Source organism: Rhipicephalus microplus, chromosome 1, assembly GCF_043290135.1.
Source record: "Rhipicephalus microplus isolate Deutch F79 chromosome 1, USDA_Rmic, whole genome shotgun sequence".
NCBI lineage: Eukaryota > Metazoa > Arthropoda > Arachnida > Ixodida > Ixodidae > Rhipicephalus > Rhipicephalus microplus.
In genome coordinates this window covers 88,312,478-88,339,726 of record NC_134700.1, presented here as the reverse complement: position 1 = coordinate 88,339,726, position 27,249 = coordinate 88,312,478, and the positions used below count along the sequence as shown (strand labels likewise).

General features: G+C 47.4%; 1 protein-coding gene across 1 annotated transcript in view; it reads right to left on the bottom strand.

The window, feature by feature from the left end:
- The window catches only part of LOC119178562 (terminal uridylyltransferase 7-like), a 112,714-nt gene that overhangs the window by 45,894 nt on the left and 39,571 nt on the right, over positions 1-27,249 (bottom strand). The window contains exons 5-6 of the mRNA XM_075884109.1: positions 3,168-3,281; positions 1,915-1,983 (exon numbers count right to left, since the gene is read on the bottom strand). Of these exons, the coding sequence (XP_075740224.1) occupies positions 1,915-1,983; positions 3,168-3,281 (183 nt within the window). The remainder of the gene's footprint in view (positions 1-1,914; positions 1,984-3,167; positions 3,282-27,249) is intronic.

Sequence of the window (27,249 nt, the reverse complement as noted above, 5' to 3'; positions counted from 1 at the left end):
CATATAGCCCTAGTTCCCCCTGGATGGTAATCGGAAACTCTATGGCTATGCCCACCTTGCTTCACCCAACATTCCAGTTATATGAAACTTCATGTTTTGTGCATTGGAGGGGAGTAGAGAGATTTTCCCAAATGCAGTGGTACATACAATTATTCAGATTGATTTGATTGATATGTGGGGTTTAACCTCCCAAAAGCACCATGTGATTAGGAGAAACTTTGTAGTGAAGGACTCTGGAAGTTTTGACCCCCTGGGTTCTTTAACGTGCACCCGAATCTGAGCACACGGGCCTACAATATTTCCGCCTCCATCGTAAATGCAGCCACCACAGCCGGGATTTGATCCCGCGGCCTGCGGGTCTACTTATAATTCACCATACTTGGCTAGTTGGTAATTCATACTGAAAAGCTTTTTTGCTTCGTTTATCTGCAGTGTCAATAACCAAGTAGTCTCGTTAGCTGCACTCCGAGTGTGCGATGCTCCATTGGGATTCTCCATTCTAACCTCGACCTAGAACAGCTGCGCCTTTTTTTTAATAACAAATTGCGCTGGTGGATTGACTGCTTGGCCATTAGCTCAATCACATTACAGAATGTAACAAAAAACTAGGAACCGATGGCTGTCCCTCTCAGAATATTTCTTTACTCGGCTATACTGTACCGCGCAAGTTGGATGATTAAGTAAACCAGATTGGAAAAGCTTCCGTCGAGCACATAAACTTGGTTGGGCGGGCACGAGAAGTTGAACAAAACAACCTATTCATCTTTCATCACACCCTACTCATCATCACACCCTATTCACCATACCCTATTCGTTCTCTCTGGCTTGCTGACCTGCACTAAGAGTGAACCCCATATATTAGGCGCTTGAGTATTGCATTAATGTGCATGGGATAGTAATGCCACACGGCCCACGGTACGACAACATTAACCAACTGGAGTAAAAGCTTTTAAATTAGCATGCACGTGGTACACTTGGCACCGCTTCACTTTTTCGTGGGAGAAAATGAAACCAAAATACGATCGTAGATTAGGACTGGCTGAACCATAATAAAAACCTTCAGTTTTTCACGTCACAGATATGCACACTGTTCCGTTAACTAATAGCGAGATACCTTTTCACAAACTGTTCTCAATACCAAGAAATCAGGCACCTGGTACGACCGTTAGCACTGTGGTTGCTTGCGTCATCTGAATATATAGTAGGCAATCTAGACTGTTTTTGATGCTAGATTGATAAGTTCCTATGGCATAGAAAGCAACAATATTGAACCAAAATGTTCAGGTGAATAACCAATCGAAGAGCTTCAAAACGTCCTTATGTTTTATTTTCTCTCTTTCCTGTCTGCGAAGGCACGATAGTCATTATTAGTCTCGATTCAGGAAGGGTCTTCGACCAAGTGGCTCATATATATATGTACTCCAGACGCGATCAGGTAGGAGGGCCACAATCACACTGGAAGATACATATTAGGGTGTTAACATCAGCTGGATGCGAAGTCTTCACGGTTTATTCTCTCCGTGCGCTACAGGTACAGGGATTGAAGCTAACCATAACCACGGTTGTACTCTAGATAGGCAGGACAAACCCAATGAATTCTGTTGACTTGTGATAGCGTCCATTGCGATGGGGCTGGCTTTACGATGATGTGCGACGAACTTTAAAATCAGAGTGCACTATTTTCTATGTGTTGCCTGGCTCCAGTCAGTGGAGAATTCTAGTAATGCACACCATAAGAACAAAAGTTGTCCCTTCCGCTGAGCCTCAAAATCACGTCAGTACTCCTTTAAGAACATGCTCCGAAAGTACCCGTTTTTACAGCACCACACAGACTGCAGATTAACAGAGGAAGCAACTGCTTCATGTGAAGATTCACGACTGCTTTGGTCAACTGCGGGATGTCAGGACACTTACCAATTCATCAATGTTGTTAAAAAAATAGACGTTGCACCCGTCGACGAGTTTTGGCTCCTGTTGACCCAACTGCAATGCACAAGATTGTCGCACTAAAACACACAACCCAGCACTGCATATCTTGGTTGCCAAACAAAAGAAAGAACAGGACAGAGCAAGCTGTGAGTGCAAGATAGACAATTTGTAGCATCAACAACCCAACCACCAAATATCTGCGTTATAGTAGAAACAATAATATTTAAAGCTTGCACATCTGTAATATTGATGTCATGCGGCCACTTCAGACCTGGATCGGGCTTTATTCGTATGGGATTACTTGAACGTGATTGGCACCTTTGCACAAGTTCCGACAGGAAGCTAATCACTGTTGAAAAATGTCATGTTGATTGGGCTTAATGGTGACCACCATTACACTATGTGGCGCATAGCACACCGCCATGGGCATCAGAGAATCTAAGCTTGTGACCTCGATGTTTTGATCCGTTTAATTTCAAGAGTATTAACAGTTGTCATCAACAATTCAATAAACTTGTTACCAAAATCCAAAGGTTGTATTTGAAAAGGAGACACAAAAATATGTATTACAGAAAAAGAAAACCTCGAGGATTATGATCACTCGTTTTTTTCGGGTCTTCTGAATCATCAAGACATAATTAGGATCGAATTTCTCCGCTGCCCTTGACTGTCGACTTATTGTGCAAAACAACCCTAATCTACATCGAGAACCTGTCTTGATCATGTCCGACAGACCTGAAATGGCGCTCGGTGACTGTCACAAGCACATAACACCTGGAAATACACTACCCTGTAGATTTTGCCCACAGCACTAAGCCAACAGTAATTCACATGAACATATTCATAAGAAAAGCTAACCATTCGATGCAAAAAACCATTCGATGTATTTTAGAGAAAAATACAAACGTAATACAGGCAAACACTAAGCAGACTAAAGAAAATACTATGTGCTCATCGAGTTCAAATGCAGAAATTGCAATGAAAAATTAAATGATTGTGGTCAAAAGGTCATTAATTGCTAGTTTCTTACGTGAAAGTAGTTTTTAACCATTTTCACTCTCTGCCTTGTTGTTTATCTTTGTGTTTTGGTTAAAACCATAGCTTGTTCTGCCTGCACTTTCTCTGGCTTCACGACACCAAAACATTCATGCACCTCAGTTTCTGCTACTTTCACAACTATTTCCTGCGTTCACAGCAATATTGAAACCCCATTGCGCAGCTGCAGAAACTGAGCTTACCTGCTGGAGGACTGGTATTACTGGTGGTTCAGTATTTTGGAGGTAGTGAATCACCAGCACATTGCAGGCATACGAAGACAGACCGCCTCGTGATGCACCGCTGATGCAAGAAATCTGGAATCAGGTAACATGCCTTCTTAAATTGCTCAAGAAAGAGCAATTGGTAAACAATATTATAACCTCACTGCAGCGGGTGGCAATCAGTCACAATTGCGAATTGAGTTTTTGAAAAATACCGTACGCCAAAGTAAACATTACGCTACTTTACCCTTAATACACATTTTTATCACCTTACGTTTATCCACATACACCTCCAAATAGCAACATGTAACACCGATATCGTCCAGGCTTCACTGCGTGACGTGCAGACGCATAATAATGGTGGAGTCGGTAGTGACTTCACTGCCTTGAAAATTAGTTTCGATGAAATATTACAGAACATGTAAGGGCGCAGGTGGGAGGAAGAGGCGTTCCCGTATTCGTATGGCAAGAACGTTGAGTGAAATTTGAGCAAAATAAGATGGGTGACTCATCAACAAATATGTTGACTCATCAGTGACTCATCAACTCATCAGCACATCAGCATGTGCCTGGCAGTGTAAGCGACATGGTAACAGGGTTTGTTAAAGGGCCCCTAAACAACCCAGAGGTTGAGCATGAGTCTACAATGAAAACGTAGCATGCGCCTTTTGATCGTAACTAGTAGACCCTAGCTCGTTTCGCCCTTTTCTTCGTTCGTCGGCTCGTCTCTCCTCCTGACCGAGTGCTCCTTGCGAGGAGGAAGAGCGGCAGGCGCACGTGCATTGAGCGTCAAATGAAACCCTTACACCGGCAAGTTTTCGCGATGGCATTGTGCGCACCAAGCAGTTATCCCCATCGAAAGGCGCACGCATCTTGTTCGGCAGCGCTGTGAATATATGCGTGCATGTGCATGGTGATAAGTGGACAGTGCCCTCCATACCATTGCAAACGCTTGCCCCGGTTATGGTTTCATTTGACTCTGATAGTGCCTTTAAGTGGACAAACTGATGACTGTCCGATGACATGCTGACGTCACTGCCAACATCTCAGAGAATTAAAAGTTCCAAAAGGAGCACAGAGGAGGAGGTATTATTTATTGAAACTTCTGGAACGCCCACGGCTCGTCGCGCTGCAGTTTGGCGTTGTTGATCGTGGCAGAACTCTGAAAACGATGCCCACGTTTGCCTGAAATGTCAGAAATGAATGGAGGTGCTTTAGGGGCACTTTAAGTGAATCGTCATAGAAGCAGGAATGAAACTGGATGACAGCTGTAGGAAACAATTGTTCCGGAGTAATTACAGTAAGGGTGTAGACACAAGCAAAAATATATTTTATGATCATAGAAGGGAAAGCACCTAGCTGCTTAAAGGGAAGTTGGGTCTGCATAGAAGGTATAGTTTTAGATAGAGATTAGGTGAACAAGAACTGACTTTTCCCTTTGCTGTACATGCGTGTGAAGTCTAACAAAACAAAAAAACAGCTACGCATATTTCAGTTGATTATAGAAATATACACTCTGGTGGTTAACCTATATAAAGCCTTGAATTTCAGAGGCAACATAGGAAAAGTAAAGAAGTCTGCAATAAAAAAAAGCAATGAATGACTGCCGAATTTGTCTGACAAGTAGACAGAGAGCTAGAAATAAAAAAAAACGTGGCCGATTCTATTCATATAGATATCGGTATAACACAAAAGTGAAAAGTGTCTTTATACAGGTAGTTGAGCGTTCATTGATCATTGTTTTAGAAACAGCAACAAATTGCCGTCATGTTAAGAACAGCAAGTGGCTCGAAACTTGCAGCGCACGCCTCAAGCAGAAAGTACGCACGAAATCAGCATGCGCAGGACGAACACTGACGAACTGCCACAGACCGACACTTAAAGCGCGCTGTTCAAATGGTAAGACGCGTGAAACAAGCGCACGAGTACATAGGACAAGAACGAACAACTCGCAATTCTTCCTGTGTCGTGTGTCAGCAGCGTGCTCCTTGCGTAAACGCAGCCGTGGTGGCGTGAGAAGCGACCTTCGTCCTATCCCTAATCCCGAGTCAGATAAGCGCGCGCGCCGGAGAGACCACGCTCCTTGGAGGAGGCGCTTCGTGGAGGCGACGACCTTCAGAGCAAAATATTATACCGTGAACTAGTTTTTGGCAAAATATTATACCGTGAACTAGTTTTTAAAGAAATAAAAAGTCAGCGCGATTTCGTAGATAATGAAGTGACGCCAATGATAATAATCCGGCAGTGTTAGAACAAGATCGAGAGCAATATTTCTAGCCAAACGATTGTTGTTAATACTTATCTTTCCTGGACTCGTTCAGTAGCCTCGCTGCCAGATTTAGCTATTTCAGGTCACAGAAACTATAATAATATTACTATTAAGACAAAAAGAAGGTCAATCCCACAGATTGCGTGTGAGACATGCCAATCACCCATCATTGTGATCATCAGAACAATAATATTGCCACGCTGTGTTGGTAGCAGAAGATGAGAAAGAAGTGACCCGTTTAAAATTGTTAGCTATACAGGCATTTCTTAGGCTGTATGAATCGTTGGTAAGGCTTAAAAACAGTTTTTAATAACCGTCCTGACTCGTTTTTCGGACAATACTGGCCGAGATCTCGTATACCCCAAATTCTGGTTATACAGCGCTTTCTAGATGATTTAGGTGTTCAAATTGATGCTGTTTTTTATTCAGTACCGTTAACAATGCTATTAAATTAGTTTGATTATATATTTCCGAAAAAAATCAAAATTGATGCCGCTCAGTTTTTTAGAAGCTATATTAAGAGATTACCTGGAACATACGCCAATACAAGCAGCCATAGCAACTGACGCGTCACAAAGGGAATAAAAATGTGGAATTGGTATTTTTTTTCTCCTGCCCTAGACTGGTCCTTTTCGCTTCGCCTTCCCGATTTCGTGCCCATATTTGAAGCAGAATTTTTAGCGATAATTCTAGCTCTCCGTAAAATAACTGCTTCAGTAAGAACCGCAATAATTTTAACAAATTCACTATCAGTATGTGCCTCCCTTACTGCAGAAGAGAACTCGCATGCTCAGAATGCTTTCAAAGCATTATTTCACTCGCATATCAATCTGATCAAACTGGTCGGGGTTTCTAGTCATAAGGGCAATTATATGAATGAAATGGCAGATGCGTTGGCCAAGTCATCTTTAAATGGGCCTGTTATTGTTGTATTACCGGCATCGAAATTCTTGATAGGCGCTAGAATAAGAAGGAAACTACTGTTAGAGGAGTTTTCTACACCTTCACTAACAGCCATACCAGAATTCATGCACTTGTTATACCATTGTAATAGTAAAATATGTCAAACGCGAGGAACGGAAGTCGCAATCACTAGACTGCGCTGTCAAATTCCACAGCTGAATTTATATTTACACAGAGCTGGTCTGGCAGCCTCCCCTCATTGTCCTGTTTGTATAGTAAATGAGTCAACTGAACATTATCTCATTTATTGTCATAGATTCTCTGCCTTACGTAAAAACACTTTAGGTGCCGTTTGCCACCTTCTCGGAATAGATTTAAATGCTGAAAATGTGCTTTCTTTCGGGGCTTTGTGTCTAGGCCACAGCGACAGGAAGATGGTTGAGGCATTGCAGGAGTTCGTCGAAAGTTCAAAGAGGTTTAAGTGTTGAAATCATTGTTCAGTAGATTTTTAAATTTCCAAATTCATAATAAATCAAATACGACATTTTATTACATTACACTACAGATTATTTACAATTCGACCATCAAATTCGTCTTGTTGCATCTTTCTTTTATTTCTCATAAATTGAATAATTTTAATCTGTTCAAAAAGAAGAAATTCATAAAAACTATCTGGTTCTTGGCCAATCCACCAGCGTGGGTATGCGCCACATCGTCAAGGACCTTGACTTGACTTCAGTAAACAGTCCTCCACTTCGAGTTCCTGCCTATCGTTTCCTCTCGCGACATACTGGTGGACGTGTTGGGTACTGCACTGCAACGTCTTATGCCTGCTGGTCCTGAACCAGAAGTAACCATCGCCAGTGCACCAGGGTCTGCTGATATCTATCGAAGCCGCCACCGCCTTCAAGGACTACCACCACAGTACGGCCCCTTGGGAAATTCCGTGAGGACAATGTTCGCCACATCCGCCACCCAAACCAAGCATGACCCACCCGCTAGCGTACCCTGTGTCATCAACACGCATCGCAGACCCAACCCATTCCATGGCGATGCCGGTGAGGATGTCGAAGACTGGCTTGACCATTTCGACCGAGTCGCTGCCATCAACGACTGGGACAATCGCCGTAAGTTGAAAAACGTGTATATCTCCCTCTTAGACGCGGCAAAAGTGTGGTATGAGAACCACAAAAGTTCATTCACAAGTTTGCAGGAATTCCATCGGCAGCTTCGCGAGGCGTTCAGTAAGCCCTGACGGAAAGAGAGAGCGGAGCAGGCACTTTCTTCGCGGTTTCAAATGTCGAACGAGAGCGTCGCCATGTTTGTCGAAGAAATGTCGCGATTGTTTCGACGGGCTGACCCCCACATGCCAGAAGACAAGAAAGTGCGCCTGCTAATGCGGGCGTAAAGGAGAAACTTTTCGCGGACCTTGTGCGCAACCCTCCTACGACTGTGTCCGAGTTCATTCGTGTGGCCACAATTATGGAGCGCATGCTTCGGCAGCGGGTGTCGCAGTATGAGCGTCAGACGGCCATGTCTGCTGCGTGCTCGCTTGTACCAGGAGGTGATAACAGGAAGGTCCTCGTAGAACTCATACGGCAAGTCGTACGTGAGAAACTTCAGAAATTTCATGCAGCGTCCCTTCCCAGTAGCGCTGCTCTTATAGACGTCGTTCGTAACGAAATCAGGCAGTTCGTTCACTCCTCACCACCATCGCAAGTCGAACCTCCCACGCTTTCCTACGAGGATTCCCTACGGGTCTCTACGCCGTCGACGGCACATTTTGCTCATTTACCTGCGGGGATCCCCAGACGCTTTCCCAGTCCAGCCCATCACCTGCCATCTCAGGCTGATTTTCATCCTGGCCTGAGGAAGTCCACCGTCTGGCGTGCACCCGACAATCGTCCTTCGTGCTACCATTGTGGCGAAGTTGGACACATGTACCGTGACTGTTATTACCGATGAATTGGCCTACGCGGATTCCACCCAGATGCACATTGTCCACGCTATGGTGAGCGTCCACACGAAATTGCGGATTACTTGAAAGGTAGTCATCGCGCTCCTGTCCCGCCGCGATGACAGTCACGGTCACCATCATCCCGTCCATCCACATCAACGCACCGCGCCCGACCCACCTTTGGGTCCTCTGGTGGCAGTGGCGCAAGCCCACGCCGGGGAAACTGAAAATGGCGACCTCCGGAGGTGAGGCCGCTGTCACGCGAACCGACATATACCCTCCGCCGCTGCCTCACGACGTGCCGTTAAAGCCTCTTTCGGAAACCGCCAACAGAATGTCGGCTGCTATTACCGTTTCCCTGGACTGTTATCCGGTGACTGCGCTTGTCGACACGGGAGCTGATTACTCGGTGATGAGTGCTACATTGGCCACCCGTCTAAACAAGGTGCCGACAACGTGGGACGGCCCTCCACTAATCACCGCTGGAGGACACCTCGTATCCCCTATAGGAAGGTGCACCGCCAGGCTTGAGCTTGTACTGCCAAATTGTTCTCGGCCGGTCATTTTGAGCATGGATTTTCTGCAAGACTATGGAGCGATAATTAATCTTCGTGATTTGTGCGTCAGTTTTGTTAACTGTGTTTCTCCAGATTCCGTACACCGAGAACGAACATCGTGGCGTGGACTTACGCGTAGTAGATGATTGCGTCACGTTGCCACCTCACAGTAGTATCTTCGTGCTTGTTGAGTGTCCACGGGAGCAGTCAATTACGGGCATCGCCGAAAGTAACCTGACGTTATTGCTTGATCGGGAAGCCGCCATTGCTCGAAGTCTCATTCTACTCCGAAATGGCCAGACTACAATTTTAGTTACGAACTTTGGTGGCAAACACAGGCATTTTGCGAAACGCACAACCATAGCTTACTTTGAGGCATTGGATTATTTGGACGCCTTCCCTTTGATTACGATGATCTCGACTGAGAACGACTGCGATACTGACTTGACTAGTCGCCTCAACGTCAATCGCCAGTTAGAAGAACCTAAGAAGGCAAGGCTCCTCAGTCTCCTCTCATCCTTTAGTGACTGTTTTGCCACTACTACGAAAGTCCGGCAGACTCCTCTAATGAAGCACACAATTATCACTGAGCCCAACGTGCAACCCATGCGCCAACATGCTTACCGCGTGTCGCAGAAGGAGCAAGATGCTATCCGTCATCAAGTGAAACAAATGCTCGACGACCATGTAATTCAACCATCGACTAGTCCTTCGGCGTCACCGGTTGTTCTGGTTAAGAAGAAATATGGTTCATTACGATTCTGCGTCGACTTCCGCAAGCTGAACAAGATAACGAAAAAGACGTAAATCTTCTTCCTCGTATTGATGACTCCTTCGATCGCCTGCGACACGCCCGTTACTTCTCTTCCGTGGATCTCCGTAGCGGGTATTGGCAGATTGAAGTAGGTGAACGGGACCAAGCAAAAACAGCGTTTATTACACCGCATGATCTCAATGATTTTGAAGCTCTCCCTTTTGGCCTGTGCTCCACTCCAGCTACATTCCAATGAATGATGGACACAGTTTTATGTGACTTGAAGTGGTACTCTTGTTGAGTGTATTTAGACGACGTAGACGTTTTTTCTACGACTTTTGAACAGCACATTGAGCGGCTTGAGGTGGTTCTTCTGGCTATTCGCACTGCCAGCCTCTCTCTGAAACCGGAAAAGTGTTATTTTGGATATGGGGAACTGAAATTCCTTGGCCACATTGTCAGCAGCAGTGGTGTTCACCCCGATCCTGACAAGGCTACGGCAGTTGCTTTGTTCTCGATACCGAAAACAAAGCATGATGTACGCCGCTTTTTGGGACATTGTGCTTATTACCACTGCTTCGTGCCGAACTTTTCAAAAATCGCCGACCCTCTACAACAACTCGTCAAGGATGACGTCACCTTCGTCTGGGGCCCCAAACAATCCCGCGCTTTTCGCGACCTTCAACAACGCCTACAAACGCCACCGATCCTTGGTCACTTCGACACCAAAGCAGACACAGAAGTCCGCACTGACGCGAGCAACCTTGGCCTCGGAGCTATTCTCGTGCAATATCAAGATGGCGTGGAACGCGTCATCGCCTACGCTAGCCGCACGTTGTCATCTGCGGAGAAGAACTACTCGACGACTGAAAAAGAATATCTGGCGGTTGTATGGGCCATAACGAAATTCAGGTCCTACTTGTACGGACGCCCCTCCCGAATCGCCAGTGACCACCACTCTCTCTGCTGGCTAGCGAGTCTGAAAGATCCTTCGGGCCATCTCGCAAGATGGAGCCTTTGGTTAGAAGAATTCGATAACGATGGTTTATAAGTCTGGCCAGAAACACACCGACGCTGACTGTCTTTCCCACACACCCGTCGAGGTCGCTGAAGAAGACAATGATGAAGACTTCAGCTGCCTTGCTATCCTCACATCATTAAACGTGGCTGAGCAGCAACGCGAAGACTTAAAATTACAACAACTGATCGAATACATTGAAGGACGTCGCCCACAACCCCCACATCAGTTCGCGCGTGATTTGTCATCTCTCTGTCTACGACAAGGCACCCTCTACAAGCGCAACTTTCATTCAACGAAAACTGTTTACCTCCTCGTCGTTCCTGCTGCTCTCCGCAATGATATTTTGCGTGCTTGCCACGACGAGCCATCGTCAATGCATCTTGGCTTCGCGCGTACTCTGGCGCGAATCAAGGACAAATACTACTGGCGGAAACTTACGAAAACCTTCCGACAGTACGTCAAGACATGCACAGCCTGTCAGCGCCGCAAAACTCCAACAACGAAACCAGCCGGTCTGCTTCAGCCTTTCGACCCCCTAACGCACCTTTTGAAAAGGTCGGGATGAATTTACTCGGCTCATTTCAGAAGTCTACAGCAGGTAACCACTGAATTTTGGTTGCCACTGACTACTTGAACAGATACTGCGAAACACAAGCAGCCCAGCGAGCAGCTGCTTCCGAGGTGGCTAACTTTTTTATCAAGAACATCGTTCTCCGCCAGGGTGCTCCCGCTGTCGTCATCACAGATCATGGTACTACTTTTACGGCACAGTTGCTCCGACATATCCTGTTGTTGAGCTGCACGATGCACCGAACAGCAACTGCGTAGCACCCGCAGACTAACGGGTTAACCGAACGCCTTAACACAACGATTGCAGATATGCTTCCGATGTATGTCGCCAAGGATCAGAAGAATTGGGATGAAATCTTCCCGTATATAACATTTGCCTACGATACGGCTTTGCAGGAAACCACCGGCTTTGCTCCTTTTCGTCTGGTTTACGGCCGCGACGTCACCACAATGCTTGACACTATGCTGCAACCAACTCTGCCGGACACGATTACTCCGGACGCAGATGTATTTTTTCAGAGTGCTGAAGACGCCCGGCAGCTGGCGCACTTTCGCAATTTATCGCGGCCAAATCAAGATGCTCGCCGGTACAACACCCACCACAGAGCAGAAATATATGAATCCGGTGACCTAGTCTGGGTTTGGACTCCTATACGTCAACGTGGACGCTCAGAAAAATTGTGTCGGTACCTCGGACCCTACCGAGTTCTTCATCGCCTCGGCGAAGTGAACTACGAAGTTGTCCCAGCAGACACGTCACACCGTTCTCGCAGACCCCGCTCCTCGTATGTGGTTCACGTCTCCAGGATGAAGCCGTACTATTCGCGTTGACTGCAAGTCAAGAACTTTGTGATGAGGTAATAGCCTTCAAGACAATTGTACATTACTTTCTTGCTTCTTTATTTTTCATCTTGTCCTTTTTCTTTTCGATGGACAACGACATTTTTTACTACCTTTCGTTGTTTTTCGGTGCCGTAGCATTTATGCGATGCTTTTTTTTTTTCTTTGGGGAGAGGGTAATGCCACGCTGTGTTGGTAGCAGAAGACGAGAGCGAAGAAGTGAATGGCAGCTGGGGCTGAGTAAACAGTCCTCCACTTCGAGTTCCTGCCTATCATTTCCTCTCGCGACAATGTGAACAAAATAACACAATAAGCTCGACAGAATATAGGCCCACAGCCTTAAAAAAGGGACGCTATTCCATCAACCCATCGACTGTCTCCGAGAAACATCGCATAGCCGTCATGCATTCACCTCACTTGGCTAGAGTGCGAAAGCCACTTTTTGTTTTCTGTTTCTTCCGAGTCGACTCCAGTGAAAACTCGAAATATTTCTGCACTTATTATGGTTTGCCTAATCAATTGCAGGCATTGCAAACTTATAAGCATGTCCCGCTTTTAAGCATGTTTAATTTTAAGCATGACCCGAGCGTCCGGGATAAGCCCACCTAAGAACATGCGACATGTGATCAGTTGACCAACATTCGGACGTTGCACGTTGAAGAACCCCAGGTGGTCGAAATTTCCGGAGCCCTCCACTACGGCGTCTCTCATAATCAAATGGTGGTTTTGGGACGTTAAACCCCACATATCAATCAATCAAATAACATTCGGACGTCGCAGTGACTTCGTGATGATATCAATAATTTTAGCGATACGTGATGTCAATATAACGTCATGAGGCAGTATCGTTATATCATTTTTTGCAACACACGCTTTGACGTCTACAACCACTGATTATGTTTGATGAGGCATTCAAGGCTCTTGCCCTAAAAATGAAGCCGACTACAGTCGCGAAAAATTGGGGCACCCTTAAGCTTCGCCATTAGGAGTTGAACGCGATAGCGATAATCTGTATCTTGTGCGTACTACAAACACTTAGTGTATGAAATCTTTTCGAAGTTTTTGTGCGCCCACTACGTGACCTTAAGGGTGCAGTAGCGTGAGTGTATTTTGTAGTGGATCATGATCCTCAGCCTGGCTACGTGCACTGCACGACAAAGGCTTTTCCCACGTCCCGCCAGTCAACTCGGCCCTGTGCTTGCTGCTGCCAATTATCACCCATAAACTTCTTAATCTCATCTGCCCAACTAACCTGTCTCCCACTAACCTTCTTGCCTCCTCTAGAAATCCAGTTAGTTACCCTTAATGACCAGTTATTATCCTGTCTACGCGCTACATGCCCGGCCCATGCCCATTACCTTTTCTTGTTTTCAACTATGATATCCTTAACTCCGGTTTGTTCTCTAATCCACTCTGCTCTCTTGTCTCTTGAGGTTACACCTACCACTTTCCTTTCCATTGCTCGCTGCGTCGTCCTCAATTTAAGATAAACGCTCTTTGTAAGTCTCCAGATTTTAGCTCCCTATAGCTAAGCGCCGGCAAGGCGCAGCTGTTATATACCTTCCTCTTGAAAAATAGCGGCAATCTACCTTTCACGATTTGAGAGTGCTTGTCAAATGTGCTCCACTCCATTCTTATTCTTCTAGTTACTTCAATCTCGTGGTTCGGCTGCGCGGCTATTACCTCTCCTACGCAGACAATCTTTTACAACTTCAAGTGGGTGACTGGCTTTAAATTATGAAGTCTGAACATCCCGCCTCCGCTCAGAGCTTCAGGGAGCCAAAATTCACAGAACATGAGACAGCAACGCTTGTAACAAGAACAGCCTTAATGCACGACTCAAAAGACTCGCAAATATCTTTCCTGACCGGCTGAACATGACACTAGCGCACAGAAGAGGACCGAAAACCCGGAATAAACAATCCTCGCAGACTGGCGGTTAATGGAACATAAGCAGCGAAATACAACGGCAGGAAAGCCGACGCGAAACATGACAGCGGGAAATCAAACTCACACACAACTCACTGTTGAGTACGAGCCATGGACTTGCCTTTGCCGACGCCCCAAACCGGCGTGGCATCCGCTCTGTAGCACGCACGGAGGAAAAAAAAACCCATCGCGCCTAGCGTGACCGGCACCGCATCGCATCGCTGGCCTGCCACCGAAAAAAAAAAAAACCCTGGCTCGTCTCACGCTTACCTTCCTCCTTATCTGCCCACCACTTTTCCACCCCTTGGGGCTTTTTTCGATGCTGACGCTCGTCCCACACATGTACACTATGCGCATGTGCTCTTCCCGGCCTGCTTCCACCGTGCGTGCTGCAGATAAGGGCCCGTCGGGCCGACAAGTCATTATGATAATCTTTTGTTTTGACGCCCGATGGCTATGTATGCATGTACCACGTATTATTATGGCATTATTTCATGTTGTATTGAGCAGCATGTTACAGGACGCGTGTGTTTGTAAATAATGAAATTTTCTTTTATTGCATTTCGAAGCGAAGGAAGTTATTTTCACTGCATTCACAAACAGCGGCGTGAGAAAAGGAAGAGCCGTGGCTGTGGGGTAGAACACTGGCCCGCCAGACCGGCCACCAGGGTTCAATCCCAATTGAGGACTAGAACTTGCATCATTTATTTTCTTTACTTCTTCCTCAATATTTGCAGTCACGCAAAGGTGATGATTTTTCGCTCACGACCGCCGACGTCGCAATTTCTTCGAAATGAGCTCTTTATTGCATTAGAACAAAAACCGCTCCACGCAACGAACAAACGGGAGATGACAGAGACGGAAAAGCCACCAACGAAAAGAAAGAATGGTACCACAAGGATCTGTGACGTATTATCTTTTCTCTCTGATATGTGATGGTGACAAGCTACTGAAGACAATGCCAATCTTGTTCAGAGAAAATTTTAGTTCTCGCATCTCTTCGGTAGTGTAAGGCTCGGTTTTGTTACGCCGATCTTCTGTAATTTTTTCTCATGAGTGACACAATCAAAATATTGAAATTACTGTACGACCTATAGTAAAATTGTATCACAGCCCTGCTACATCACGCGAGCCGAAAAACTACCGTATACAAATAGGGTAACTACCCTACGATTGGCAACTCTGGTAGTAATGTGCTAGATCACCCACTGTGTCCAAGGTATACAGGCATTTAAAGGTAATGTGCCGATGCAACGTGATAGTACTCCAAGAGCAACAGTCCTCCTATCAATTTGGGCTCCCGAACTATAGCATTAAAAGCGTAGCGACTTGACCTTCTGTATTAGACTTCCGCACAGCATCGTCAATGTCGCGCAATTTCGGTTTGACACTCACACGGTCGTGTAAGCAACTTATGCTGCCGTTCAACTTTTTCAGTAAAGCATTTTATTTTTTTACTCTTTATCAAAATAAACACTACTGTTTTTTGTGCACACCAGTGCTTGCCGTTCTTGATAAATTTGTATCTTGTGTTTTATTGGCGACATTCTTGGTTAGCTCAGATGTTCCGCCAAGTGCTTGGTCTTGGTTCCTTAAATGAACAGTTTTTTAGATACGAATCAATTTATGGTCGGGGCTTGTCCCCCCATCGTGCGCCCTGACATGCTGGTGTTCGAAGCGCCCACTAGGTGGCTCTGCGATAGAGCGGCCCTTAGACTAGGAAAGTTTTCAGCTACTTGTACGTGAAGGATGTTGATACTAAATAGGGCAAGCGAACTCGAAAACTGTCAAGCAAGTATTTAGACAACAGCAGAATACCAAACCAAATAAGACATCGGTTGAGAAAAAGGTGAAGAAAACAGAGAGGCACATGTTGATGGTAACGCCTACGAAATAATCACTGGAGACATACGGAACCTTTAAGCAGGAAATTGCAATGGAAAATATATACCATACTTCTCAGGGTAGTTCTTTGCTCTTCGAGGCTAGAACGGGAGTATTTCGGACCAAGACGTACCAAGCAAAATACTAAGCCACGGACACAGTATGTATTGCATGTAGAGAGGAGGAGGAAACGGCTGAACATTTGATAATGTTCTGTAAAGGGCTCCGCCCTATAGTAGAAGATAATGGCACCAAATTTTTCAAAGCATTGGTGTTTACGGACAGTGAAGGCAAAATATACTTTAAACGGGTAGAAATAACCTGGAGGAGGCTAACTGATTGGTGGCTACAATCTAGGCGCGAGTGAAATTCAATCTTTGAACACACAGTGATAGTACCTAACTTTACGGCTAGGTGGCATGGGCCACCACCGGATCCAAAAGGCACAGCCAGATACATCCATGCATCCATCCGTTCCGCTCCGGCTCTAGTTTGAGTGGAGACCGCTAGTGGCAGTGCGCTTATCTCTATAATAATGTCCCTAGAAATAACTAAAGAAGCGCCATTCGGGTTAATGTGCAGGCTCCTCCTCTTCCTTGTGCTTGGTATCCTTGGTAGTGCAATTGCCATGTCGTCTGCGGTTGGGTGCTTTCTTTTTCTTCCACGATGACATAGGCTTACCCCCCCCCCCCCCTGTGCGCCAGGAGAAGATATGCCAGTGCACGGCCGGGCTATAGACTTCAGCGGCGCACGATTCTTCTCTTATGGCCTTCTCACCTGTCGCGAAAGCAATGGGGGAGTTTCTGAGTATGTTTCACCGCCCTTCGGCGGTAGGTGCGCTGCGACCCTGACTTTGCATCTCCAGCTCGCTCACACGGCACAAGGTGTTGCTCGATGTGAAACCACGGAGTTCTCGACGTGGCAGTTCTCGACGAAAAGAAGGGAGGGGGAGTATTAAGGAAGTCGGGGATAGAGGGAGATCCTTAAAATAAATAATGTTATCAGCTGCTTCGCCGCATAATATAGGTGTACATGTACTAATGGATAATACAAGCTGAAAGTCAGTAAAAAATGCGGAATAATCGGATAACGAGGCACAATGCATAAAGCACTGGCAACGACCATAGAGGGAAATGAACAAAGCTGCACTTGTTTTTAAAGCACGCAGCACCACATACATTTGGCCCTTGGCCTCGTAGGACAAAGAGGTGGCCATAAGAAAGGGCCCTTACAGAAATGACGAGCACTCCTTCCCTTTTTTCTAGTTCTGTATCTTTGCAAATATATTTAGCATGGTTTTCAGGGCTAAAAGTTTCGGTCTGCCGCATGACAGCTTTTTTAAACACATACCTGAGTTGGATTGATTGAAAAAAAAATGCGTATAACGAGAAATAAATAAACAGAAGACTTTTGCTGCTGAATCACCCCTTAGGACTGCACGCTCTAAGAACAGTGGTGTGTGTTGTTTAGTTAATTCCGGGTGCCCCAAACTACCTGGAGTTCCATTGTACGGCAAGCCACATCCATGAAAAATGCGAACGAACGCCTCTGTTTACGCTCGCAAGCCGCTTGCCATGGGACTAAAACTCTCCAGTGCAAATCAGTTTTGCGCTATCCTTCGCGTTCGCGGAAAAACATATTTATAAACGAAACTTACAACGTCCAAACTTTTCGCTACGTAAGCAGCTTTCTTGCTAAGAAATTTGTACAAATTATCTTGTGGCTTAGTGCTACAAACAGGTTGTTCTCAATTTCCCTTTTTCTCTCGTGTGGCTTGCTTTATTCTGGCATTCGCGCACCACGGCTGCATTTTGCTCAGTGCTTTCTCAGTGTTCAGTCTGCAGTGGTTTCTCGACTGCAGAAGACGGTCGTACAACCTTCAGCACGCGCAAAGGTACATGGATATATATTAGCGGTATGATGGTGTATTGCTGAGTGGCATTTTGCAAGTTCCATTTGGGCAGACAACCGGTGTTTGTTTTCATCAATCCCCAAGCAATGCTGAGCTGTACGCTAAATGGCAAAAAAAATGTATGAGAGACCATCTCATAATAAACAAGTCTGCACCGACTCTCGTATGCAGCCGACACTTCCGCGATGAAGACTATGTGCATGCGTGCCGCATCAGCAAACTTTTTTCTGACTCTGCGCTCAATTTCCAGAGAACTATTCTTTTTACTTTGTTCTAGATGCAAATCAGCTTCGCAGCGATCCTGCTTCACGAGCTTCGCCCCTACGTCAAACGTCAAGAAAGTGAAAAGCGGGAACCAATGAAGCAGATTGCGCATATAAGAGATCGAACTAAACCATTTGTGCGTCTGCGACAAATAGTCAACTTGTTTTTCAACCCGCGGTGAGTGGAGAAACGCGCCCAAACTCGTGTGCTGGCATTGAGCGCGCTTCGCAGAGTGGCGGAAGATGGTCTAAAGTCCCTCTATCTACGAAAGGTAGCGAAAGGTCTTGATCCAGCCGTCTCGCCGCGCGATTGGCCGGTTGGCGACACGTGACCTTTTCTCCTTCGCGCCCCGCCCTAAGGGTCCAGCAGTCGTTCGCTGTGCATGCGGATCGCGTGGTTGTTTGCGTTTCCGAGCGTGGAATTGGACGTTTCGGTAAGTAAAAAACATTTCTTGCGCATCTGATGCATTGTTTTTGCAACGTAGAAGTGCTTATCTGCCTTTCCCTTGAGTGGACGCGGGAATTACGTGTTTTAGATGCGAAGCATCTTATACTCGCGCCTTGTAGTGCGCCGTCCGCACCGCTTCTCGAACATTCGACAGCTGACGCGCGCGCATGCGCCGTCGCCCACTCTTCCACCATCTGTGCATCCCTTCCTCCTCTACACACCGCGCGCGCTTCACTCCTCCACCATCTGTGCACCCTTCCTCCTCTACACACCGCGTTCGACATCTACAATTCTCCTGATTCTCCAGTGGACGCGCATGTGGCGTCGCGCTTCGAGAACATTCAACAGCTGACAGTGCATGCGCCGTCGAGCTGTATATATACTCAAGGTCGGCGCTCGCTCGCTCAGTTGCCGCTCGTCGGTTGGTTTGTACGGCGCGTCGACGTCCAAGGTCGCGGTGAAATGAATTCCAACGAATCCACAAACACAATGATCGACGTCCCTTCGACCAGCGCCGCCCTTTCGCATACGTGTGTACGTGTTCACTCATTTAACACCCCCTCCTACAACCACGTTAACCAATTTAGCCATCGACCCAAGTAAGTCGCAATTTAACACCCCATTTCACAACCACGTTAACCAATTTAGCCATCGACCCAAGTAAGTCGCACTTTAACACCCCGTTAACCAATTATATGCTCCGCATCCTCCTCAGTGTTCCCCCGAGGGAAGCTGCGGGCAATTTTTTTTATTCAGCGTTTGCAACATGACACGCTAGCATGCCGGGCTGCTGTGCATACGGTTGCCGCAACTGTACGACGGATGGAAGGAAGTTCTTTTCTATTCCTCGCGTGCCACCCCCTGGCAACGCCACTGAATCTGATTACTGATAATTGTCAGATGCAGCGAAATCCTTTATCGGAAATAAAGCTCTTAGAGTATTGTGTATACAAATATTTCGGTTAGCGTTAAAATACCGTGGGAATACTGCCGAGCACTGAAAAACGCGACAAGAGCGCACGTAACTTGCTGCGCACCACTAGAAACAATCAGTGCGCAATGATGTTTCCGAAAGCTTCGGTAAGCTCACAACCCCCGATATTTTTCAACTATAAAACAAGCACTTTCAGTTGACCCAAATATCGTCTCTACTTTATTGTAGGCTGAATTTCAGATCGTGCAAACGATCGTAAAAAGCACCGTATGACTACCGCTGTGAAACACCGTTCAATAGAATGAGATGCTTCGAAAGTACGAACGTTTTATTGCAAAGCTTCACGCGCCCCGGGATCGTTAGTCGTTGTCTCTACTGCTTGAAGTTTTCTGGGCAGCTTACGCCACAAAGGGCAATAAGTAACTGGTTCAAACGCGCACTGAGAGCGCTTTCAGCCATCCGCAAAATGCACGCGAGCGAGCGGAGCATCGTCTGCTAGCGCTGCTTGGACCCCTCCAGAGGGTGCGCGTGTAGTTGTCGCTACCTTTATATATATAGGGACCTTAAGATGGATGGATGGATAGATGGATGGATATGGCTGTACCCTTTAGATCGGGCGGTGGCTAGCGCCACCAAGCCGTAATACCTAATGAACCAAAAATTATATTTATTTTTTTTCCTTAAAAAGTGAGTTGGAGGATTCGTACTTTGCAGTGAAGAGTTTAATTTTCACTCGTGCCTTGACTTTAGCCACCAATCAGATAACCTCCTTCTAGTTATGTCTACCCGCTTAAAGTTTATTTTGCCCTCCCGGTCCCTAAACCCCAGTGCTTTGAAAACCTCTGCGCCATCATCCTGAACTATAGGGTGAAGCCCTTTACAGAACATTATCAAGTGTTCGGCAGTTTCTTCTTCCTCTCCACACGCACTGCATACTGTGTCTACCCCTTCGTATTTGGCCCGATATGTCTTGGTTCGCAGTACTCCCGTCCTGGCCTCAAACAGTAGAGAACTACCCCGAGTATTATCATAGATCCTTTCCTTGGCAATTTCCTGCTTAAAAGTTCGATATATCTCTAGTGCGGACTTCTTAATCATGCCCATTCTCCACATGTCAGTCTCAGTTTCCTTCACTTTCTTCTTAACCGATAGTTCTTTTTGGTTTGGCCACCTGCTGTTTTCTAAGTATTTACCAGTCAACTTCCTGGTTCGCTTCCTCCATTTTGTATCGACATTCTTCATGTACAAGTAGCTGAAAACCTTCCTAGCCCAACGCTCTTCCCGCATTTCTCTCAATCGCTTCTCAAATTTTATCATGCTGCTAGCGTCCCTGCCCTCAAACAAATGATGTCTATCCCATATCACCTTGTACTCCCTGATTTGGTGTATTCCCGAGAGCTCCTAAAGCAAGCCTACCTATTCCACGTTGCTTAATTTCTAATCTTGCTTGAACTTCTGATCTCATGCACAAGACCGCATTGCCGAACGCCAGCCCAGAAACCATGACCTCTTTCCATATTCCTCTCACAACATCATACCTATTGTATTGTAAGATGGTCAGCTGCTACCATGCCCGAGCTACCGCCACAGGCACGGCCCGAACTCTTTGCGCCCTTTCGCTTCTTCCCCACACCAGCTATCGTGGAAGCGATCGGCGAGTTTTGCACAGCCGACTTCAGCATCTGGGAGCTTCGCGATGTCCTCGACTCTCGGGGGCGCCGCTCGGCGCCGGGGGCTGATGGCGTCACGTATCAGATGCTCCGAAACTTGGATGCCACCCAGTCTCGAAATCTGCTTGACTCCTACAACGTCATCTGGCGCACGGGGGCGCTACCAGCATCGTGGGGAGAATCCTTAGTAATTCCCACCCACAAGAAAGGGAAGCCGGAGTCCGAGCTTTCATCCTACCGACCGGTCTCGCTCACTTCGGCCGTGGGGAAAACATTCGAAGCTATGGCGCTCCGGCGCCTTCAATGGATCGCTACTGCTCTTGATTTCCTCGCGGCTGAACAGTCCGGTTTCAGAGCACATCGAGCGACAGCGGACTCGATCTCGGACGTCGTGAGCCTTCTTGAGGAAGCCAAGCACCGTGGGGAGGCGGGATACCTCGTGCTTTTTGACGTAAAGAGTGCGTTTGACTCGCTCCCACACAACACCATCCTCGACGCCCTTCGTGAGATGCGTGTGTGCGCGAACATGCTCCGATACGTTGAGGCTTTCCTCTGTGGCCGATCTTTTCGTGTGCGCGTCGCAGGCGAACTCAGCAGTCCTCGGGTGGTGTCAGCGGGTGTTCCGCAGAGCAGTGTGCTGAGCCCTTTTCTGTTCAATGCAGCTCTCGCACGCCTCATCGACCACATCCCGCGAGACACTGCTTACGAGGTGCGTGCTGCGGTTTATGCGGACGACATCGCACTCTTCACCAGTGGCCCCACCCTTCGTGGTCAACAAGTCCGCCAGGGACTACAAGCTGCCATTGACGCAGTTGACGGTTTCGTCACAGGCATCGGTCTCCAGCTCGCAGCCGCCAAGACGCAGGCCATGCGCGTCCACCCGGAGTGCACAAAGTGCTTCGTCGGTGCGCAGCTCGTACTTCGCGGCCACCGACTCCCGTGGAAGCGCAAAGTGCGCTATCTTGGTCTCACAATCGACCACCGGCTTAACTGGAGCCCCGCACTGGCCTCCATCCGCAGCGACACACGGAGGATTGGCGGCATGGCCTCCCGCATCCTTGCCAATGGCGGAGGCTGCTCCCCGGACATCGCGCTGCGTTTTTTCAATGCGGTAGCGTCGGCCAGGGTTCTCTATGCCGTCCCGCTTGTCGCACTACGACCTGTGAAATGGGCCGCGCTGGACACCCTCCACTGAGGCGTAGTACGCCGCCTGTATGGCCTGCCGCGCTCGTCGCCGATCGGCCCCACCCTGGCAGAGGCTGGCGAGACGTCCCTCTCACTTCGGGCGAGAGGCAGTGCGTTACGCCACATACACCGCATGTACCTCACGTCCGAGGGACGACGTCTGGCTGGACGACTCCTTGATCGTCCCCACTGGGGCATGGGTCGACGTGCCTTGGAGTACGCTGCGCTCGTGCCCGACCCGCCTTACTGCGGCTTGATCCCTATCCCGCCGCACCAAGATCCTTGTATCGAGATCAACACCACCATCTCTGGCATCAGATCTAAAAAGCACACGCCTTGGTCTGCCCTCCACCAGGAGGCTGTCGCGACGATAGAGGAGCGGCTCGCCGGCCGAGTTCTACTGTACACCGACGGCTCAGTCACAGCGGACGGTTCGGCGGCAGCCGCTTGTTTCGCCCCATCCCTCGGCATCCGTGTGAAGTGCCGCCTTCTCCTGAATGCCTCTTCCACTGCTGCTGAACTTGCTGCGCTTGATCTCGCCGCAAATCAACTCATTGACTTCCTGCCCCAGTCGGCAGCAGTGGTGTGCGACTCTCGCGCCGCCCTCCTCACACTTGCTCGTGGAGAACGTGGCGCCCCCGTTGCGCAACGCCTCGCGCGGAAGTTCGCGGTGATCGCCCGGAATGGTTGTGATGTTATTTTCCAGTGGGTGCCGTCTCATGTTGGACTACTTGGAAACGAGACAGCGGACGCACTCGCAGAGGAGGCTCACCACCCCAGCACACCAATTTCGATGTTCATCTGTGCGAGCGATCTTGCGCACCTACGTATTGCGCGCAATGTGCGCGCTTTACACCCGGACTCACGTGTGGCTGCAGGATTCCCCCCACGACCGCTGCCGCGGACCGGCATCAGCAGGCGTGCCCGGGCCTTCCTGCTTCGGCTTCGCACCGACTGTTCCCGCACCGCTGCAAGGCAGTGTCGATTCACCAGCAGCGGGAGCCCTTCGTGTGCCGAATGTCCGGCAGAGGAGACCACCGAGCACATCCTGCTTCACTGCCCCGGCTACACTGAACAACGCCGGCGGCTCTTCGACGCCTACAGTCGTCTGGGACTTCCACACGTGAGCCTCGACCACCTCCGGTTTCCCCAGGCCCCCCGCTCGAGCCTCATGGGGCATTCGAGGCCCTACTCGAGTTCTTCGGCGACGCCGCTCTCATCGCGCGCCTCTAGCGTGGCCCGCACGCACGTTTCCGTGTTTGTTTACGTGTCGGGCCACGCCCACCTCCTAACACTCTTGCCGCGTGGTGCTCCTGTTCCCTCTCCAACCCGGCTCGCCTGACTGCTTTCCCTTTTCCGGGAGCAGCGCGGGCTGCGTCCGAGTCAGTCCTCTGTGTCCTTCTCCTCCTAGCCTTTCCTCCTCAATCTTTACATCCTATTCCCCCTTCCTCCGCGCGGAGCCGTGTCGATGACTTCGTATCGAAAGACAGTAACAGCTCCGCGCTTTTCTCTTCACTTTCCCCATTAAAGAACCTCTTCATTGTGTCCCTCGTTTTCTGCCAGAAGCTCTAGGGGTGCTGTTGCAGCTGCTGAGAGAAGAGGTCGAGGCACAGGGTTAGGACAGGCGCTACTTTAGCTGTTTTAGCGACTTCATAGAAAAAAAAAATAGGCCCCGTACCTGCATGCAATCTACAAATGATGCCGAAAGACGATAGTCTTGCATGTGGAGAGGGTGAACAAAGCAATTATTTGATGTTCTGCGCAAGAAAATCGGTGAATGGTATTCCCGAGGCGCTGCGTTATAGTGCCTCAAGCAAGCACTGGAGGCGAACGAACGCATCAAGGCGTCACACGTCAGACATGAGCGCCATCTGGCATTTTTTTTTAGGAAAACAAAGCGCTTGGCCCTGAGACGGGCGTGCGCGCCCATCTCAGAGGTGATAAGGAGTAGAACGCAAGGCGACGGGTAGGTGCCACCACCGTGTCGTCTTAGCAAAGCGTTGGAAACACTCGCTTCTTCGTGCAAGCGCTGCATGGTCAGCGCAGCGTGATAAACGCTACAGTCCTTAGAATTACTTATGCCTTTTCTAGTAAAAGGCGCACATGCAGAATATATACGTGTTGTTATGGTGCCTCAGATATGCGCTATAATTGCTTTTTAATTCGCAATCGCACACGTATAAACGCTGAATCTTGAGCAACATTGCTGGGCGCTGCCGATGGGGTCGGCCATTCGGGGTATCGCCTGGCGCTCTATATATTTCTTCGTGGTGTAATAATTAGCTAATGAAACTTGACACAAATAAATGCAAATCAATGAGGATAGCTCGTAACCCTTCAAAAGTTGTGTCCCCCTCGTACCTACTTTATAACACTCTCCTAAACAACGTTTCTTCCTACAAGTACCTCGGTGCAAACATTTCTAACCTGCCATGGCAGGCTCACGTTGACTACATAACATGCAACGCCAATCGAACTCTTGGCTATTTGCTTCGAAATTTTTCTCTTCTTCCAACTAACCTAAAGCTTCTCCTGTATAAATCATTAGTCCGGCCAAAACTCGAATATGCGTCGTCTATCTGCGATCCTCATACTCACATGCTCATAGACAACATTGAATCCATTCAGAATCACTCAGCACGTTTCATATTGTCCAATTACTCTCCAAGTGCAAGTGTAACATTAATGAAGGCTCAACTCAATTTGCATAACCTCTCAATACGACGCAAAAGTTCACGTCTCTGTCCCTTTCATAAGATCTATCACACTAACAGAACCCTCTCTGATTCACTGTTTTTTCCACCAGCCTACATATCAGCACGCAATAACCATCAATACAAGGTTGGGGTTCCCTTCTGCCATACAAACCAGCACTTCAACTCTTTCATCCCTAGAACATGTACTGACTGGAACCACCTTGCCGCATCGATCGCTTCAATAACAGATGCTTCAATTACAGAAATCAATCATTTTTGAAAAAGCATAAAAATTTATTCTAATCCTGCTGTTTTGTTTTACGTCTTATTGATATTTGTTGTCCCAATCCTTTCTGTAATGCCCAGTGCCTTGAGAGTAAATATATTAAATGAAAATGAACTGAAAAGTACCCGGTTTGCGGAAAGGGTAGACAAACAGACAAATATACCGACAGACCAAACTTTTTGCGTCGAAGGTCCCCAAGAAAGAGCATCGTTTTTAAAAAGCGCTCGCTCCTCCCAACGTGATGTGAACGAAGACACTGTGCGGAAACGCCACGTTGCTGCAGCACGGCAGCACCGGCAAGCGGACCCGCAGTTGAGAGCTCAAAAAACTGAAGCGAGACTGCAGCGCCGGCAAAAAGCCGATCCAGAGGCGGTGAGGGCTCGCGCAGCCGTGGCACGGGAACTTAGTACATTGTATATAGCTGTACACCGCTTTTTCACTTATATACACGCCTGAGTGGTCAATGCCGTGGCTTATTCCCTGTAACGTTGAATAATCCCACTGTTTCGCCCACTCATCAATTCACTTCTGGATGTTTCGTCATCTTCTTTTTTTTTTGCCCGCTGCGAAGTTTCCCTTTTTCATGCAATCCGTACAAATGTCCTATCAAGTATTAATGTCCTTACTACAAGTCCGCACACAACTTTCTCCATCGCGTGGGCTGGTTGCCACAAAACAGACTTGTCATATTGAACCGAACCGTAGCATCAAAATTACGTCGGTGTAACTCTATATCAAGCTCCTGACTCCGACTTCCTACGATACGACTTGGCGCTTCGGAATACGTAGAGGATTCAAACATTTAGGTGCATGAGGCAGAATGTTGATTACCATAGAAAATTACTGTCCGATCACGGTTTTCGTGTACGAGATGGAAATGTGTCTTTACTAACATTTGTCCGGGATACTGGAGTGGTCTCTTTAGTTGTACGCTTTTTCTGAAATAAATGAATCCCCTGCGTCTGTGCATCTCGGGTACCATGTTTTACTCGGAGCATGTAGCTGACTCACGGATAGATTTTAGGTCTTGCAACCTTCTAATATGCGGAAGGCAGGTTCAACTTCGCTTGAACAATGTGACAAATTTTATCTGCCAAATGGGCAGATAAAAACTAGCTCAGCGTAAATCTCCCAAAAGGCACATCTATTCTGATTTCCTGATACAAAGGCCTGCACCCTGATCCTGACGTTGACCTGCATGGCCGGCAGCTACCTATCAAAACTGAACACAAATTCCTAGATGCAAAAGTAATATCCCTGCCACACATTTATTATCTTATGAAGAAGCGCATGAAAATCATTAATGTTTTGATTATGTCATGCACTACATGGCGAAAGGACAAGAAATGTCCTCTAAAAGTGTCTATAAGTCTCATCATACGCGCACGCCTAGATTATAAGGCTATAAAACATTAGTCAGCTACTCCTACCATTTTCAAGATGTGAACTCCACAGAAGGTGAGCTCCACAGAAAGCACTTAAATGGAATAAAATGGCCAGTCATTTCATTCGCAGAGAGCCCATAAGGGTGTTTTTTACGCAATAAAATTGTTCCTTGAAAAATTAAAATAGGTAGATACTTGCCTTTACAGTCAAATTTTAGACTGAGGAGAAAAGGTTTTATTGCTAATTAAATCACTCAGGAATAACTAATTACAAAGAACAATTCAATAAATTTTTAATATCAAGTTTAGGGTGGCTGTTTATAAGGCCAAGTCGTTCTACGTCACAAAACATATGGTGAGCCTGTTTTTTTTAATCTATAATCTCGCGCATACTTTGGAAGATTTATCATCAAATTTCCAGACCGCATTGCCGGAGACACCGAAACTAAAAGCACCGGGTGCGCCGAAAGTGTGGTTCATGTGCTGCGTCATGCGCGGACTTCCCTTACGCAATCGCCGTGAGACGCGAGACTACTCTGCCTCTGTTTGGAATGCGTTCATACTCTCGCGATTCGTGCAGACACCCTTGTATCGGATG